General features: G+C 41.2%; 1 protein-coding gene across 1 annotated transcript in view; it reads left to right on the top strand.

Annotated features, from left to right (window-relative positions):
* VIPR1 (vasoactive intestinal peptide receptor 1) overlaps positions 1-15,658 on the top strand; it is a 100,159-nt gene that overhangs the window by 55,794 nt on the left and 28,707 nt on the right. Inside the window, exons 3-6 of the mRNA XM_042888776.1 lie at positions 170-277; positions 10,736-10,839; positions 14,215-14,315; positions 15,024-15,156. Coding sequence (XP_042744710.1) covers positions 170-277; positions 10,736-10,839; positions 14,215-14,315; positions 15,024-15,156 — 446 coding nt within the window. The remainder of the gene's footprint in view (positions 1-169; positions 278-10,735; positions 10,840-14,214; positions 14,316-15,023; positions 15,157-15,658) is intronic.

Below are 15,658 nucleotides of genomic sequence, written 5' to 3'. Positions count from 1 at the left end.
TACGCCTGCATTCCTAGCTCAGATGGGGCTTCATGTCATCTTCCTCTCCCTACTAAAAGATGCTTCCGCTGAGACTCAGTGCAGAGTTGCTCTCCTATGCTCCTTACAGCAGATACCAGGGAGTCACTCATTCATGCTTGTTCTACCATCAGCTTTTCTCTTTCTCCAGGTTGCAGAAGGCAGTGGGACAACATCACGTGCTGGCCTGAAGCGCAGGTGGGAGCGGTTGTGGTGAAGCCATGCCCAAAGTACTTCAGGTTCCTCACCACTTTTCTTGGTAAGACAGCTCGTCTTGGTGAAATGTTTTTATGGCTTCGCTGCCTCTAGGATTTCACATTGTATCACAGGTTATAATCACATTAAGAATCATAGATCGTTAAGCTTCGAAAAGACCTGTGAGGTCGCCAAGTCCAACCTTGGCCCAGCCCTTCCATGGCCACCAAGCACATCCCTCAGTGCCACATCTCCATCGTTCTGCAACACCTCCAGGGATGGTGACCCCACCACCTCCCTGGGCAGACTGTGCCAAAGCATTACCACTCTTTAAGAGAATAAATTCTTCCTTATATCCAACCTGAACTTCCCCTGGTGCAACTTAAAGCCATTCCCTCTTGACCTATCGCTGTTTATCCGGGAGAAGAGGTAACTTCCTGGGAAGAACAGACTCAGTAGGTCTAAGGATTTACATGAAGTAAATAAGGTTTCCAAGCCATATATGGATATATACCATTACCATTACCATACCAAACCATTAGATCATCCTCCCCATCTTCTTCCAGCACAGTGCACTGTGTCATAGGGGTGCAAAAGCAGCTCCTGAATCCACTAATTGAGCGATTGTGCAGCAAAAGCTTAATCAACTTCTGTAATAGTATGTTTGTTGTTCAAAATGGACAGCTTAGTGCTGTCATTAATTAGGTCTCTGACATAAAATAAGCAAGCTGAAACTGTATGTAATCAAGTTTTTTTCCACTGAAATGACTAATTTGATCAGTAGCCAAAAAATTAACCTGACAAACAATGGGCAGGAGAGGTTAATGGAGAAAGCAGCTTAACGCACAAGTTAGCATATTCTGGGAAGCTTTAATTTAAAGCTCAGATCTCAGGGGCAGTGCAGCAACAGGACTCTCTGTCTCTTCGTAGTCGTTATTTACCATTTTTATTATAGTAGTTCTGCAATCCTCCACAGAGAAAGAAGAATTTTGGCACTGGACAGTATGCACCAAGCTTCCACAGGGTTACAATGCAAACACACGTGATGGGCTATGAATAGGAGTAAGGATACAATAATTTCTCTGTTTAACAGAGCAGGACATGACACTGAACCAGAACACATTGATTACGTGACTTGCCCAAAGCCACACCAAAATCCTGGGCAGAGTCAGAGGGGAAAACCAAAAGTCCTGGATTCTTATCCTAGTGCTGTGACCTCCCTGAGAAGTTTATCTCATACTTCATTCCACCAAAGCAGATCAATGAGGAAAGCATGATGCACGTATACATGCATACGTATATAGATACATGTGTGTATGGCATCCGAATCTTCCAGTCACTGGAGAGTTAACTGGTTTGGTCAGTGATGGCTGAGACATGATTAAACTCATTATAAATCAGCTACTTAAAGAGACCAGATGAATGCTATCATGAAAATATACCTGTTCCTCCTCATTTTGTAAGGTGAAGCATGGAGACTTGCTTCACTGGAGAAAGGAGATTCTGCGTTTTTTATATCTGCTGTTTGTAATGCAGGTTTCTATATGAGATAGGATTCCATTCATATCACAGAATCATAGAATGTCCCAAGCTGGAAGGGACCCATAAGGGTCATCGAGTCCAACCCCTGACACCATATAGGACCTATCAAAAATCCAACTGTACGTCTGCAAGCAGCGTCCCAATGCTCAACAAGCTCTGACAGCACAAGGCTGTGCCCAGTGCCCTGGGGGGCTGTGCCATGCCCAATATCCTCTGGGGCAGGATCTCTTCCTGACATCTAACCTGAACTTCCTCTGAACAGCACTTTAGTCATTGCCACCAACAGACATGTATTTAGAAGTGTGAACAGCTCTTTGGACTCTAAACTCACAGATGGGCACCTACTTTATAGATGCTGAGGAAAGCCATTCAGTTTCCTAAACTGGCATCCAGTGCCATTTCAGATACCCTTAGGGGATCCAAGAAATCCGTGAGGTTGCTTCAACTGACACTAAGATATTGGTATTTAAGAAGCTTCTTTCTAACATGGAATAGTGTTCATATTGATTTTAGGGTCTTCCATAGTCAACTGAGCATGTTTTACAGTGATGAGGAGTAGGCTCAGTTCAGGTGACCTTTAGACACTAAGATGAATTGAATAACATCTTAAAAAAGCCTCTTTCCATTTGCAATTGAATGACTGTGGAATGGTAATGACAGCACAAATGAATCCTGCCTTTGCAGACAATATATGTAAGCATCTCCCTCTGTGCACAAAGAAACTGATGCTGTTTTGAAAGCAAAAACAACAGCTTAATAGTGGACAAGGGACAGAGGAACCCTCATATTGTGGGAGGTGGTGGAGTCATCAGCCCTGGAGGGGGTTCAAGTAACATATAGAAATTGTGTTGAGGGATATGGTTTAGTGAGAACTATTGGTGGTAGGTGGACAGTTGGACTGGATGATCTTGGAGGTCTTTTCCAACCTTGGTAAGTCTATGAATCTATGATTTGTTTTTCTCTGAGCTATGCACTTTGTACAATCATATGCAAATGACAGAAAGCAGATATGAGCATAATTAAAGCGAAGGGAAGTTTGCATCTTGTTCTGCAGAATTTCTTGCAAAATAATGTTATTAAATTTTGTGGAGCAGTTCTTCCTTTGTAGTAGTGAATATCACTGAATAACTTCCAAGGAAATCAATCATCTGGTAAATGTTTATGTCTTACTTTTTGATCCCTTTGCAGTAACATGAAAGCTTAGACCAAAGTTGTGAGCAGTTACAGATCTCTGAATTCAGAGCTAGAAAACAGAGTGAGTTTGGGAAACAACGAGTTAATGTGATTTTCTTGCTCAGTGGAAAATATGCTCTTCAAATGACTAATATATCTCATGGTAAATAAAGGATAAAATATCTGACGGCATTTAGAAACCTTAAAATGCCTATCATACTTCTGATGTCATTTGACATTAAATTTTTATGCTACTCACAAATCCAGAAGATTTTCATTATTTTATGACATTCGTCAGTACCATGTGAAGGAGATGCATGAAAATATTTTTGGCACCTTTCACTATTAAAGTGCACTGTTTGCTGTCTCTTTACCAGCATATTCTAGCTTCTTTTCAATACATAGAAGGTGACATTTGTAAGAGGGATTTGTGCCCTGCAAAAGCAAACTGTCCACGCTGCAGTTAGCAGTAAAAAGACTGGCACTGATGGTTTTTTCTAGGCTTCAGCCATGATATGTTATGGGAATAACCAAGATCCACTCAATGAAAGTGAGAACCTCTTCTCCTCCAGTGCTCGAAAATTCCTTCCACTCTTCTTTCCTTTAATTTTTCCACTGCTCTATGAAGTAGTTGAGAGTTGACACTTAGGATGTCAGCTATAGGTGGGCCAAATCTGCCCATCCACAGACATTAAGTAGAGTTCTCAGATTGATCTGAATGATTTGTGTGGTTAATATCATTGCAAGATTTATGCCAATACTGACCTATCTTTAAAGAACTGTATGACTGAAATTGTTCAGTCTGGAGAAGAGGAGTCTCAGGGGAGACTTCATTCTCTACAGCTGCCTGAAAGGAGATTGTGGTGAGGTGGGGGTCGGCCTCTGCTCCTGCATAACAGCAAAAGGACAAGAAGGAATGGCCTCAAGTTGCACCAGAAGAGGTGCAGGTTGGATAGTAGGAATAACTTCTTCACTAAAAGAGTGAATGGGATGCCCAGGTGGTGGAATGCCTGGAGGTGTTCAAGGAACATGAAGATGTGGCACTAAGGAACATGGTTTAGTGGGCAACATTGGTGTTAAGTGGACAGTTGGACTAGGTGATCTTAGAGGTCTTTTCCAACTGTAATGATTCTATAATTCTATGATTCTATTTTATGAAATTCTTTGGGTTTAAAATCTTTTAATCTTTGATTAACTTAAGTTTATAACAGCATTATAATTCAGAATCTGACCCCAAATCCCTTTTCTGCATAAGTGGAGCCCCAAGACTTGTCTGAAGAATTACGGATCTTATTATGTTACAGTGGATGTAACATCCATCGTGAAGATTAAGTCTTCATTTGGTTTTAGATCTTCACTCTATCATTTTAAATTTACACATTCATAATCTTCTGTCAGATCATTTTTTCTTCTGAATTTAAAAGACATCATTCTCTCTGTGGCATATTTCAATTCAGCAAATATCAATCAAGAACTTTTGTGTTATCTTTTGTCATTCTGCTTTTTTATATTGTGCCCAAAGTTATTTTAACTGCTGTTTGACCCTAGGTACCTCTTGCATGCATTAAACAAGACACGGTTCATATCATTCCTGGCCTCTGACTGATGTCCCATTAATAAATTTAGTATGATGGGCAGCAGTCTTTTTGATTCACTTGCAGAGAGCTTTGGAAACGGCACCATTTCTCCATACCTCTGCTTTGAAAGACATTGACTGATCCCTTCTAGCATTATTTCAGTTCATTAGAGCAGAGGCAATAAAGTCAAATCCATTGGATGTCTGTCATTTCCTGTTAAGGTGCAGGTCTTAATGGTGCAGTATCCAACTATCAGAGGACAGTTCTGGCAATCTGCACAGAGAAAAGAGAAGAGCTCCCAATGAAATAACAGGAGAATGAGCTACCTGCAGGTATTGAAGCAAGTAGTTAAACACACTACTGCAGGTAGCTTCATTGATGTCATCTGCAAGCTTGCCCTGAAAGGAGTCCTTCAAAGCACCTGAATCCCTGTTGTCTTCGAGTGAGTCTTGGAGCAGAGTATAGCAATGTCCTGGGATAGTCAATGGAAATTTGTAGGTAGGATATGAATACAGCAAGGGATTTTTCATAAGTATAGAATTGAGAGTCCTTCCACCTAACAGTAGGCACTTTATGGTTAAGCATCCAAGCTAAACTCCTTTCTAATTTCTCCCTCAAGCCAATGAGAAAGAGAGGCACTTGCAGGGCATGGGTTGTCCTGTAACATGCCTTAAAAAGGCATGACCTTTGGAGGTGTGATATGGCCTCTTGGGAACCTATAGTGTCTGCTATAGACTAGAGTCCCTATGTTTCCATGGCAAAAGCTAAGTGAGATAAACGCCAATCTTTTGCTCATGCAAAGTAACTCTATAATGAGTAGGTGAAAACAAACAAAAATACAGAATTGTGCTCATTTCCCCAGCCTCTAAAAATGATTTTCATTCAGTTGAAAACCGTTTTGATTTCCCTCTCTTGAACCAGCATTCTTTTCCTCAGTTTCTTTCCTCCTTTACCTTGCTTTTGAAACAGAACAAAATGGAGAGAGGGATGATAGATGAGCGGAAGACATTACCACTGTTATAAAGAACCCAAAAGTCAATCTGAACCACTACTTATTTACTACAGCTTTCATTTACAGGGAAACAAGCCATTGAGTGTATCTGTTGTGCAGGTTTGTTTCACTGAGCCTTTTCAGATACCTAGCATCCTCAGTTCAAATGTGTCTTAGAATCATAGAATCATTAAGGTTGGAAAGATAGCTGATATCATCTAGTCCAACCATCAGCCCACCACCACCATAACACTAAACCATGTCCCACACTGCCCCATCTCCATGTTTCTTGAGCACCTCCAGAAACAGTGACTCTACCACACCCCTGGGCTGCCTGTTTCAGCCTGCCTTCCTATCACAAAGACAAAATTGCCAGGAAACCTTCTCATTTAGATGGAACTGTGCCAGGCATTTGCACACTCCACCCTGGAAGTCATGGGACAGGGGACAAGACAGCCAACACTCTTGCTCCTTACATTGATCATAGCAGCCTCCAAGCACTCTTTAACATCCATTTTGCTCATTTGTCAGAAGAACAGAAGTCCCAACTCAGAAATCAATGCTGGATTGCTCAGTTTCCATAGATTAGTGGTGATCTTTTTCTCTGCATTAAAGAATGCACCGCTCTGTGTTAGCAAGCTCCAGCAACGTGCAATGGTGTAATTGACTGAAGAAACGGGTGGCTATCTGGATGTATGGCTTATTTATGGCTTAATCCTGCCCCAGCCCTCTGAGGTTTGTTTGCAGCTGGGGTGTCATGACACATTTGCACTGCTCCTTTGAAGGTCTGGCGCTCAGAAGGTCATGTACACCCAATGATGTTGTGTTGTGAGATCCTCACACTGAAAGCCTGCTGTCAGCTGATGCCTCGTGGGGTTAATGCCACCACTTATGCAAAACTGTGCATTTTATTCTTGTAAATATTACCTGCTATACTAATAGTTGCAATGTATGAAGATCCAATGAGAAATTTGTCCTAGAGATTGACAGCTCTGCTTTCATTTTGAGAAAACAAGGTTTGCAAAAAAATGCCTAATAGAGGGGAATATGTGGGGTTAAGAAGGGAGGAATTGCCTGTACTTATTAAGGATCAGGATCTTTGTGGTGAGAAATGTGCAGGAAAGGGAAAGGAAGAAAAAGGAAAATGGGAGAACTCCCAGAATCAAGGATGTAGGGCAAAGCAGTGTGGAAGTAAGAACCACAGACCAAACAATGTGAATAAGAGCAAAAGGAGAGAAAGAGAAAACTGAAGGCAGCAACTGTCATATGATGTGTTGATACCATGCCACAATTTGTTTGTATACTGTGCTGGCAGAAATCGTACTGAAAGAATGATCTGAAAGGTCAGGACTGGGGCAGATAAAGCAAGTTTGGGAAGTATCTTAACTGTGCTTTATCACTTCAGCTTCTCCCAGATCCAGCCACATCTGTATCCAATTAAGAACAAGTGTAGCTCTGTCTGGAGGTCTCAGGTGTTTCCCAGTAATGGTAGGACAGATCAATAATAAAAATGGAACTGCATATGTTTGGGGGAGCTCAGCAGCATCTCAAGAATATTAAATAAGAGCTGCTATTGCTTTAATAGCTCCTGCTTGAAAAAATTGATTTCTGACTATGGAATACAACAACAGAGAAACAGGAGAGATTGCTGCATGGAGCAGACCTTCCCCTCTCTTTTAGAAGCTATTACAGCTGTGGGCAAGAGAAACAAGGGGCAGAGCATCCCTTAGCAATGGCTGGCATCAGATATCTTTGTATGGATTTAGGCTTCCATTAAAAGCCAATAAGATGTGCTCTGCCATTAAATCCAAAGAGGTAAAATCTCACCTATGTCACAAGCTTTCAGATGTATTTCTGAGACTGAAGAGTGTATTTGAAACAGATGGGAGATAAAAATAATTCAGAGAAAAACTTTGTGAGAGTTGGATATGTGCAACAAATTGCTTGGAATACAGTTATCTCTTTGTATTTATTTGGTTCACCTGTTCAGTGTGTAACTCCTATGCAGATCAAACAGCCTTTGTTGGAAGAAAATATTCTGTTTCCATCTCAATTTCACCGACTCCTCCTGCCACAAATATGTTGTGTGGTTCCTCTGCCAGGCCTTTACTGGTGGGTATCGCTCAATCTGAGAAGTTGTTCAGATTCATGTCTCTTCATGTCACTCCCAAATACCTTTACACATCAAGAAATTGAATTAAAGTTTTCCTTGCCTGTGTTCTTGTCCAAGAAAGTCTGTCCCAATTAATGAATTGTGTTCAGTGTTTTGCTGTAGAAGATCATCTCTTTTTCATGAGGAATGGCAGTGAAGATGAACATTCACTGCAGAGCTTGGGTTAGACAACCTGTATAGGGCTTTGAGGATCCTGGAGACAGGAGGAGGCCTTGCAGTTGTTCCACTGTTCTACTTTTGTGGGCATCAGAGGGAGCAGCAGAAAGGCCAGAAGATTTCATGGAAGGTGAAGCTGGTGATGCTGGGTGGACTTAGATCTGAAGGAGAATTCCATCATTGGAGCAGTGCATGATTGAAGGGTGGGTGGAAACCAGCTGGATGTAAGCACTTCAAACTGGAGAAATTTGGGCTCAAAAAGTGTAGGTCAGGATATTGTGGAGAAAGTAGGTGGGGAATGATCATTTCATGGTGTAGAGGAGAAGAGGTACAAAATGAAAATGTCCATCATCAGATCTAAATAAGGAAATAGGGTATGTTGTCATTCAACATACAAAGAAATGGTAGGGCTTATAGGCCAGGAAGATGCAAGTGAAATCCAAGATTAAGGATTACCTCGTTACATCATATTTGCCTGCTTGAGGATTTGTTTGTTTGTGTATTTATTTTCAGGTTTCTGCACTGTTATTTCGGGCTTGTAGCATAGAATTTTTACAATTAGTTTGCTGTTGGTTCATTAGGTAAACCTCAGAGTAAGAGCTAAGCTTTTTCCAAGCTTTATCCTAGAATCATAGAATCACTAAGGTCGGAAAAGACCTCCAAGATCATCTAGTCCATATTTCCCCACTAAACCACGTCCCTTAGTGCAACATCTGTGCCTTTCTTGAACTCCTCCAGGGATGGTGTCTTCACCACTCCCTGGGCAGCCATTCCAGCGACTGACCACTCTTTCAGAGAAGAAATTATTCCTAATATCCAACATTTATGTTCATCTTCAGTATAGGAAGTGATCATCCTCATTTCACACAGTGATTAGAAATGCTTGCTCTGTCATTTGAGCCAAGATTTTAGTGTGGTAAAATCTGTATCTTCTAACCTTGCATTTCTGCACCTCCCAGGCATCTAGCACAGAATCTGAGAACTATGAACATTTGTTTTATCAGATTTGTTATGTTCGAATCTTGCATCAAATAGTGATATGAGCTGCGAAGAGTGGTAGAAGACTTATCAGAGAAATTCCCTGAAGTCAGGAAGTTGGTTGATTGATTGGTTAGCTGGTTGGTTTGTTTTTCGTTGCCATGAGGATGTACCAGTTAGTTCTCCTCTACCATCGGTTGAAGCATTAAGACAGCTTTGAAAACTGTTGTGAGCAGTGAGAAGAACAGCGAAAGAGTCGAACAGTTAAGGGGAACTGCACTTTAGAAGTACAAGAAATATGAGGAAATGAATTGAGCTGAAACTGGCCCTCTTAGCTTGCTGACAATGAGAAGCTAAGATAAAAACCACCATGAAAACCAAAGGCATCCCCAAACAGAAGGAGGGAGTCATGAGCAGGAAATAAGAAGCAGAAAAAGATCAAATAAAGGGATCCATTGTAAAGAAGAAGAAATAACAGAAATTACATAACATCTTAGAACATAAACAACAAAAACTGAACAGTCGTGTCCTTGATTTGTTTGAACATGATTTCTCGTGATCTTGATGTGAACCCAGGTAAATAAAAAATGAATGTAAACAGTGACCATGCATAAAGCCAGAGGAACAGCAGCCCTCCAAACTGTGCTGCAGGTAGCTGCTTCTGGAGCAGTTCAACTACTTTCTCCTTTTGATAGAAAACAAAGGTAGCAGAGCCTGCATGGTGTGCAGGCTGATTGTAAGGATGAATTACATGGACAGGTTTTAGGGTCAAAACCTACCTATGAAGTATTCAAGAACTGAAAGAAATCAGGGGATAGGCTGCTGCTAGTGTCAGTGTCAGAGAGGTCTATAGTAAGGAAGATGTTCAGATGACTCAATAGGCAGAAATTTCTGGAGGTGATGCTTGGATATTTTCATGACTCATGGCCGCAGAACTGATTTTCTCCTGTTTGCAGTAGTTTTATCACTCCCGTGTGCAAAGATCCCCATTTCTGGAGATGTCTGCATAGCTTTTGAGTTGCACTGATGTAATTCTTCATCTAAGAAGTCGTAAGAAAGTTTTGACTGTTTACCATTTGCTTCTTCTGGTTTATTGTACCAGCTTTCCAGTTAGGGATGGCAGGCAGTTTTATGTGACAAATGACACCCAAGGAATGCCGACCAGCCAACAAGTATGATTATGGAAGTTGACTGAACAGTGGTGTGATTCACAAAAGATGGACTAAGAATGGTTTAGTGGTCAGAGAAGGTGCTGGGGAAATGTGCAATTTACTTTTTGATGGATCGATTCTTTATTGAGGAACATCTGCCTTGTGTACGTGTTAAAACAGGCAACACACTTTGTCACTGGCTCTTCCTTGTAGCCAAATGTTGAAGCATTTCATTGTCAAACAAGAGTACGGTAGATTTCCTGGGAATCACATTGAATAAAGCTCAGGGCTTGTATTGTGGGCAAGGTCTGGGCTTTGAGGAGTGCGTTCAGTTCCCAGCCTTTCCACTTGGTTGCACAGCAAGGAAGTGAGCACTTAGCTTCTCACAAGCAAAGTGAAAGATTTAAACACTTTGCTGCTCTGGTTAGGTGAAAAAAAAAATATTCCAGGAATGGAGACAGTAATGTTCTCAAACAACATCCTTGCATTGCCCACAACGGAGGAACCAAGTTCAAGCTGAGTTATGTTACCACTGTGAGAGTGTTTTGTGGACATCTCAGTTTAAAACCTGCTTATTTTGTGCAGACTGAATTTATGACCCCGTTGGTCCTTCTTGTTTGCATTGTGTAAGATGAGTACTTTTTAACAGAGGAAAATTACAAGACTTGCTGCACGTGTTACAAGAAATGTGCTCTGGTATTTGAATTAACAAAAGGCAAACGTTTGTTTAAGAGCGTGCCCAGAGAGTCTTGTTTTAATCTTCTGTTTCTTTTTCTTCCAGGAAATGTGAGCAGGAATTGCACAAGTCAGGGCTGGACAGATGTGTACCCTGCACCGTATGCTGTTGCTTGCGGCTACGATTCCAACAGCACACCAGGGGAAGAGGTCTGTAAACCCAGATGGATGGGTGGATGTCATGATTTACCTGGCATAGATAGCAGAGCCACACCACCTTCTGATGCTCTACTTTTTCATTCCTACTTTAATTCCTTGAAAAGGAGGCATCTTCCTGGGAAGTGCCTCGCCAAAGAGCCAATCTTCCCTTTAAATTCCTGCATAGTGGCAGGATCTCAGCACCTGAGAAGATCAGAGCCATGTCTCTATTAGGGGGAAGTGATTTCAAACCAAAAAAGAGGAGATTTCCACTGGATATAAGGAAAATGTTGTTTATGAAAGGGTGGTGAGGCATAGGTTGTCCAGAAAGGCTGTGGTGCCCCATCTCTGGACACACTCGAGGTCAGGGAATGGGGCTCTGAGCACTGATGGAGATGTGGGTGTCCCTGTGCATTGCAGTGAGTGGAACCTGATGGCCTTGAAAGATCCCTTCCGACTGGAAGGATTCTATGATTCTATGATAGCTCTCTCATATTAAACAAGAAAAACTCATGCTAGAAAAAAAAATTCTCGTGCTCTTTTACTGCAATCATATATTGATGTTAAACCTATGCCTGTGATGGGGCTTTTTGTTCGGTTTGTTTTTCTGGTTTTGTTTTTGGTTGTTGTTGTGGTTGCTTTTTCTACTGTATGGCAGAAATCGGTGTGGTGAGTACTGCATGGTAATAATCTATGATGAGAGGCCTTTGTGTATAATGGGGGTCACCCGTTACAAAGGCACACAAATTGTTAACAGAAAATCTGAGCTGAACTTAACCAGCCTTAATAGTAATATGATACAGAGAATACCAAATGGAAGGTTACACACACAACAAAAAAGAAGAGGTGTACCAAAGAGAGAGCCTTCAAGGTCAGCCACCACTAGAAATCCCACGTATCCTGTTCCTAACATTGAGTTGAGTGGCACTGATTGCACATTTTAAGAGCCATCATTACAGAGGAAAGCATTACTGCTTGGGAAGGCCCTCCCGCAAGAGCTCTAGTTTATTTTCCATCTGCAAAGGGATTTGGGAATTCCTGGTTTGTGCTTTGGTGACCCAATGGATTGCAGCACTGCCAGAACTCTGTGCTACCACAAGAGCATATATTGTGTTCTTCTAATTCTTTCTTAATTATTTTCTCTTGATTTCCACGGTTTTGTCATGCTGGTTAAAGCTAATTTGTGTGAAAGGTGGCAGAGGGGGGTGAACATGCAGTACAAGTCTGTGAAGAAGAATGGATTGTTGTTGTTGAATTGGCTGTTGGTCTAGGGAGGAGGAAGTAAAAGGAATAGAAAAAGAAAAGAACAGCAGGCTGTATGGGACATGAGGTGCAGAACAGATTGATCATCATCCATGCCTAAAATGCTTCATGAGCTTAAAACCTATACCACTTATACCAGAAACTGCAAGAAACTATGAGAAACAAATAAAGAGAGCGTGTATTAAAATTTTATTTGTGAATTCTGGCAGCCCTTAGGAAGCAGACATAGGCACCAAAATACTGTGCTGATGATCTCTGCAGTGTTAATGCTTCCTTCTCCAGACTGACTCTGAAAAACCGTATATTAGGAAATGGAGGATTGTTTTCCTGTCCCATTATCTGATGTGATACACAGCTTCCCCATCATCTGGTCAGAGAGGAGCCACCCAGACATCCCTGTAGGCTCTATGTGAAGGCAATAAAAACGTACTAACCCCACATTTCTCGCCAAAGAGAGAGAATCTGCATTTATGAGGAAGAACTCAGATGACTTCAGCACATGTGATGCTATCCCAAATCAAGCCTACGTGCAGGGCTACAGGAAGACTTAATATCAGTGTTCTTTTGCACTTATGAAGGTGAATATTTCACATCCTAATTCAGTTTACCAAGAGTCAAACATAGAGGCTACTGTCCAGAAGGGAAGGAAGCTAATTCTCATGTAAGCTCAGTTTAGCATCCCTTCATGCTCCGCAGGTGGATGAGGCATGGATACAGGTGGCAGACTCCATCACTGTATCAGGTAGATCCAATGACCTAAAGCCCTTACTATGAATTATGACCCAAATTTCTTAGTGATGTAGATTCACTTAACAAGCCTATGAAGACACTCTGCTTTTATCCATCTCTGAGATCCATGGTCCAAGAAGCAAAGCAGACATGGCCAGTCTAACCCCAGCACTCTGAAATTTCTGTGTTAACACCCCTCCAAGCTGGCTTGTGTAAATGCTAGAGGATTACCTTGCATCACAGCTTCACTGGTCCTGAAAAGCACCTAGTGCTTGTCAAGGCTATGAAAATAACCTATAGAAATGTCAGCCCTCACTGTTAGTCAAGAGTGTTTTCCCAGATAAGGTTGGGCTTAGATTATCCATCAGTATGTTTTTTTGTGACTTTGTTTGTTTTATTTAACAGAAAGTGGTGGCAAGGAAGGTAGAAAAGGGTCAGTCAAGGGCTAGGAAAATTAGATTTTATTTGGGAAAACACTCTTTACTGAGTTAGATTCTTGTTAAAAAATATCAAATTAGTAAAAAAAGAAAAAGAAAACAAAACACTGATAAAACAAATGTTTGAAAACAAACTTTTCTTTTTCAGCTGAAAATTGAAATATATTCATTTAGAGTGTTGCTGGAAAGCCTTAGGAGAGCTGAAATCTTGCTGCTGTATCTCCTCGTTTTATTTATAACAGGATTCCCAGTTGGATTTAAATCCCATGGTGCTCCATGCTCAGAGAATCCCTCTGTGTGCAAACAAAGAGAAAAGCTATGGACCAACTTGCAAATGAAAATATACTTCCGAATGAACATATCTGTGCATTCAGTGAGAACATTTTAAGTTGGTTTGTTTTTTTCTTAGTAAAACACAATGTTTTGCTTCCACAAAAGCAAACCCAGACCAGTTCTGTCCCTAAAATTCCCTTCGTGTAAGGAAGCTCATCGTACTCAGAGCTGACATGTCAGTGCACTGTTTAAATGAATATTAGCTGTTCTTGTTTCACAAGGTTATAACCATGTAGCTGTCTCTGCAAGTGTCAAATTCAGACTCCATCCTCTGCAGTTTCCCCTTGTGTAGCTGTGAAATGGTCTTGGTGTGATCCAGGCACGTTCTTCTTATTCACACCAGCTGTATTTGAATCATGTTCTGCTCCGGGCAGCCTGGTCTGGTGGTTGGTGACCCTGCATACGGCAGGGGGGCTGAAACTAGATGAGCATTGTGGTTCTTTTCAATCCAGGCCATTCTGTGATTCTATGTTCTCTACCAGATATGATTTTACAGAGAATTTTTTAAGAGAATGGAGTGGGACTCAGTTCAGCAAGGAGGTCAGAACAAGCTCAGCAATGGTGTATTTAGGTGGATTTTGGCAGCTCTTTGAAAGTCTGTTTTTATTTCTTTCCTTCCCCTTAGCAAACGGCGTTCTATGGCACAGTCAAGACCGGCTACACCATTGGACATACCTTATCACTCATTGCTCTCACAGCTGCTATGATCATTTTATGTCTCTTCAGGTAAGAGCATGAGCTCCATCACGAGACCCAGGCCTTGATGGAGATGCAGTGCAGCAAATTAAATGGCGTTGGGTGGTTAAGTGTTGGCAACTGAATTCATCCTCAGTCCCTGTTGTTGATCCTGGATTCAGACATCTGTATTTGGGTTCCTCCATCAAACAAGTCTATGCACGAGGCAACCTCCTGTTAAAGTGTTGTTTAAATATATGGCAAAAACAGCAAAATAATGAATAACTGGTAATTTTTAAGTGAAAATATTACCTGCATTGCTACAGAGTGCCTGCAGTATGAGTTAATTTGGGCAGCAGCTGCTAAGAATTTATCTCTCCTCATGAAGAAACATTTTGCTTTGAGAAGAATTATTACGGTACAAGCATGCTGTAGAAAATTGACCTTTCTCATGAACACACTTTGCTGAATCAAAAAACTCACTTTTCCAATGGAAAGAGGTACAATGGACCTTTTTTCTATCATTCTGTTTTGACTTTTTTTCTCAGAATTGGAAAAGCAGCAGTGCTGCCACAGATATATGGAATGTCACGTCTTTTGTGGCTTTTAAAGGGCTTAAGTGGATTTGCTGTGTTTTACATCAAAACATTGTCTTGATGTTTAATTGTAACTCCCTATCTTAGCAGAAGAAACATGTAAATAGATAAATAACGTTTTAGAGAAGTCATGCTATTCAGAAATGTTGTCTCTTCCCAACAGAAAACTGCACTGTACTCGAAATTATATACATATGCACCTCTTCATGTCCTTTATAATGAGAGCCATCGCAGTCTTCATAAAAGATGTCATCCTGTTTGAAAGTGGAGAACCTGAACATTGCTTTGTGAGCTCAGTAAGTAGCTGTGTATATTGAATTTTCCACTTTGTTCTGTTGTGCTTCTAAAACAGTGCACCAAAAACTGCCTTGCAAATGGATAGGAAACGTTGTCTTGGGAAGACTTTGGTTTTTTGTTCTTATTTGAAGAGAAACAAAAGCCTGATTGATGAAGTTTAATTTAAAGGGCATGAAGTAAGTGAGCAGGGTTTCGGATTAATCTGTTGGATGTCCCAGTCAAAGAAGACTTTCAGTCTTCTGCTTAAGGATTTAATAAAGCCTTTCCCCTCAGTGATGGTAAGAGATCCAGACTCAGATAACTCCTCTGCAATATCTTCAGGGCAGTACCTACACATGATCTATGTTTGTTAAATGCAATCATAGTCAGCTGAGATCTAATAAATAGGTTTGCTGGAGCTGTGAGCTGTCTGCCTCACTTTGAAGAAGGCCCCTCTGTGAGCTGGAGGGCTCCTCTAATTGCACTGACCAGGTCCCTGCAGGAGTTTAGGCAGGAAATCTA

The sequence above is a fragment of the Lagopus leucura genome, unplaced genomic scaffold (assembly GCF_019238085.1).
Source record: "Lagopus leucura isolate 7727_CA_CO unplaced genomic scaffold, USGS_WTPT01 Super-Scaffold_100157, whole genome shotgun sequence".
Lineage (NCBI taxonomy): Eukaryota > Metazoa > Chordata > Aves > Galliformes > Phasianidae > Lagopus > Lagopus leucura.
The sequence above is the reverse complement of the archived record's forward strand: the minus strand, read 5'-3'. Positions and strand labels throughout refer to the sequence as shown.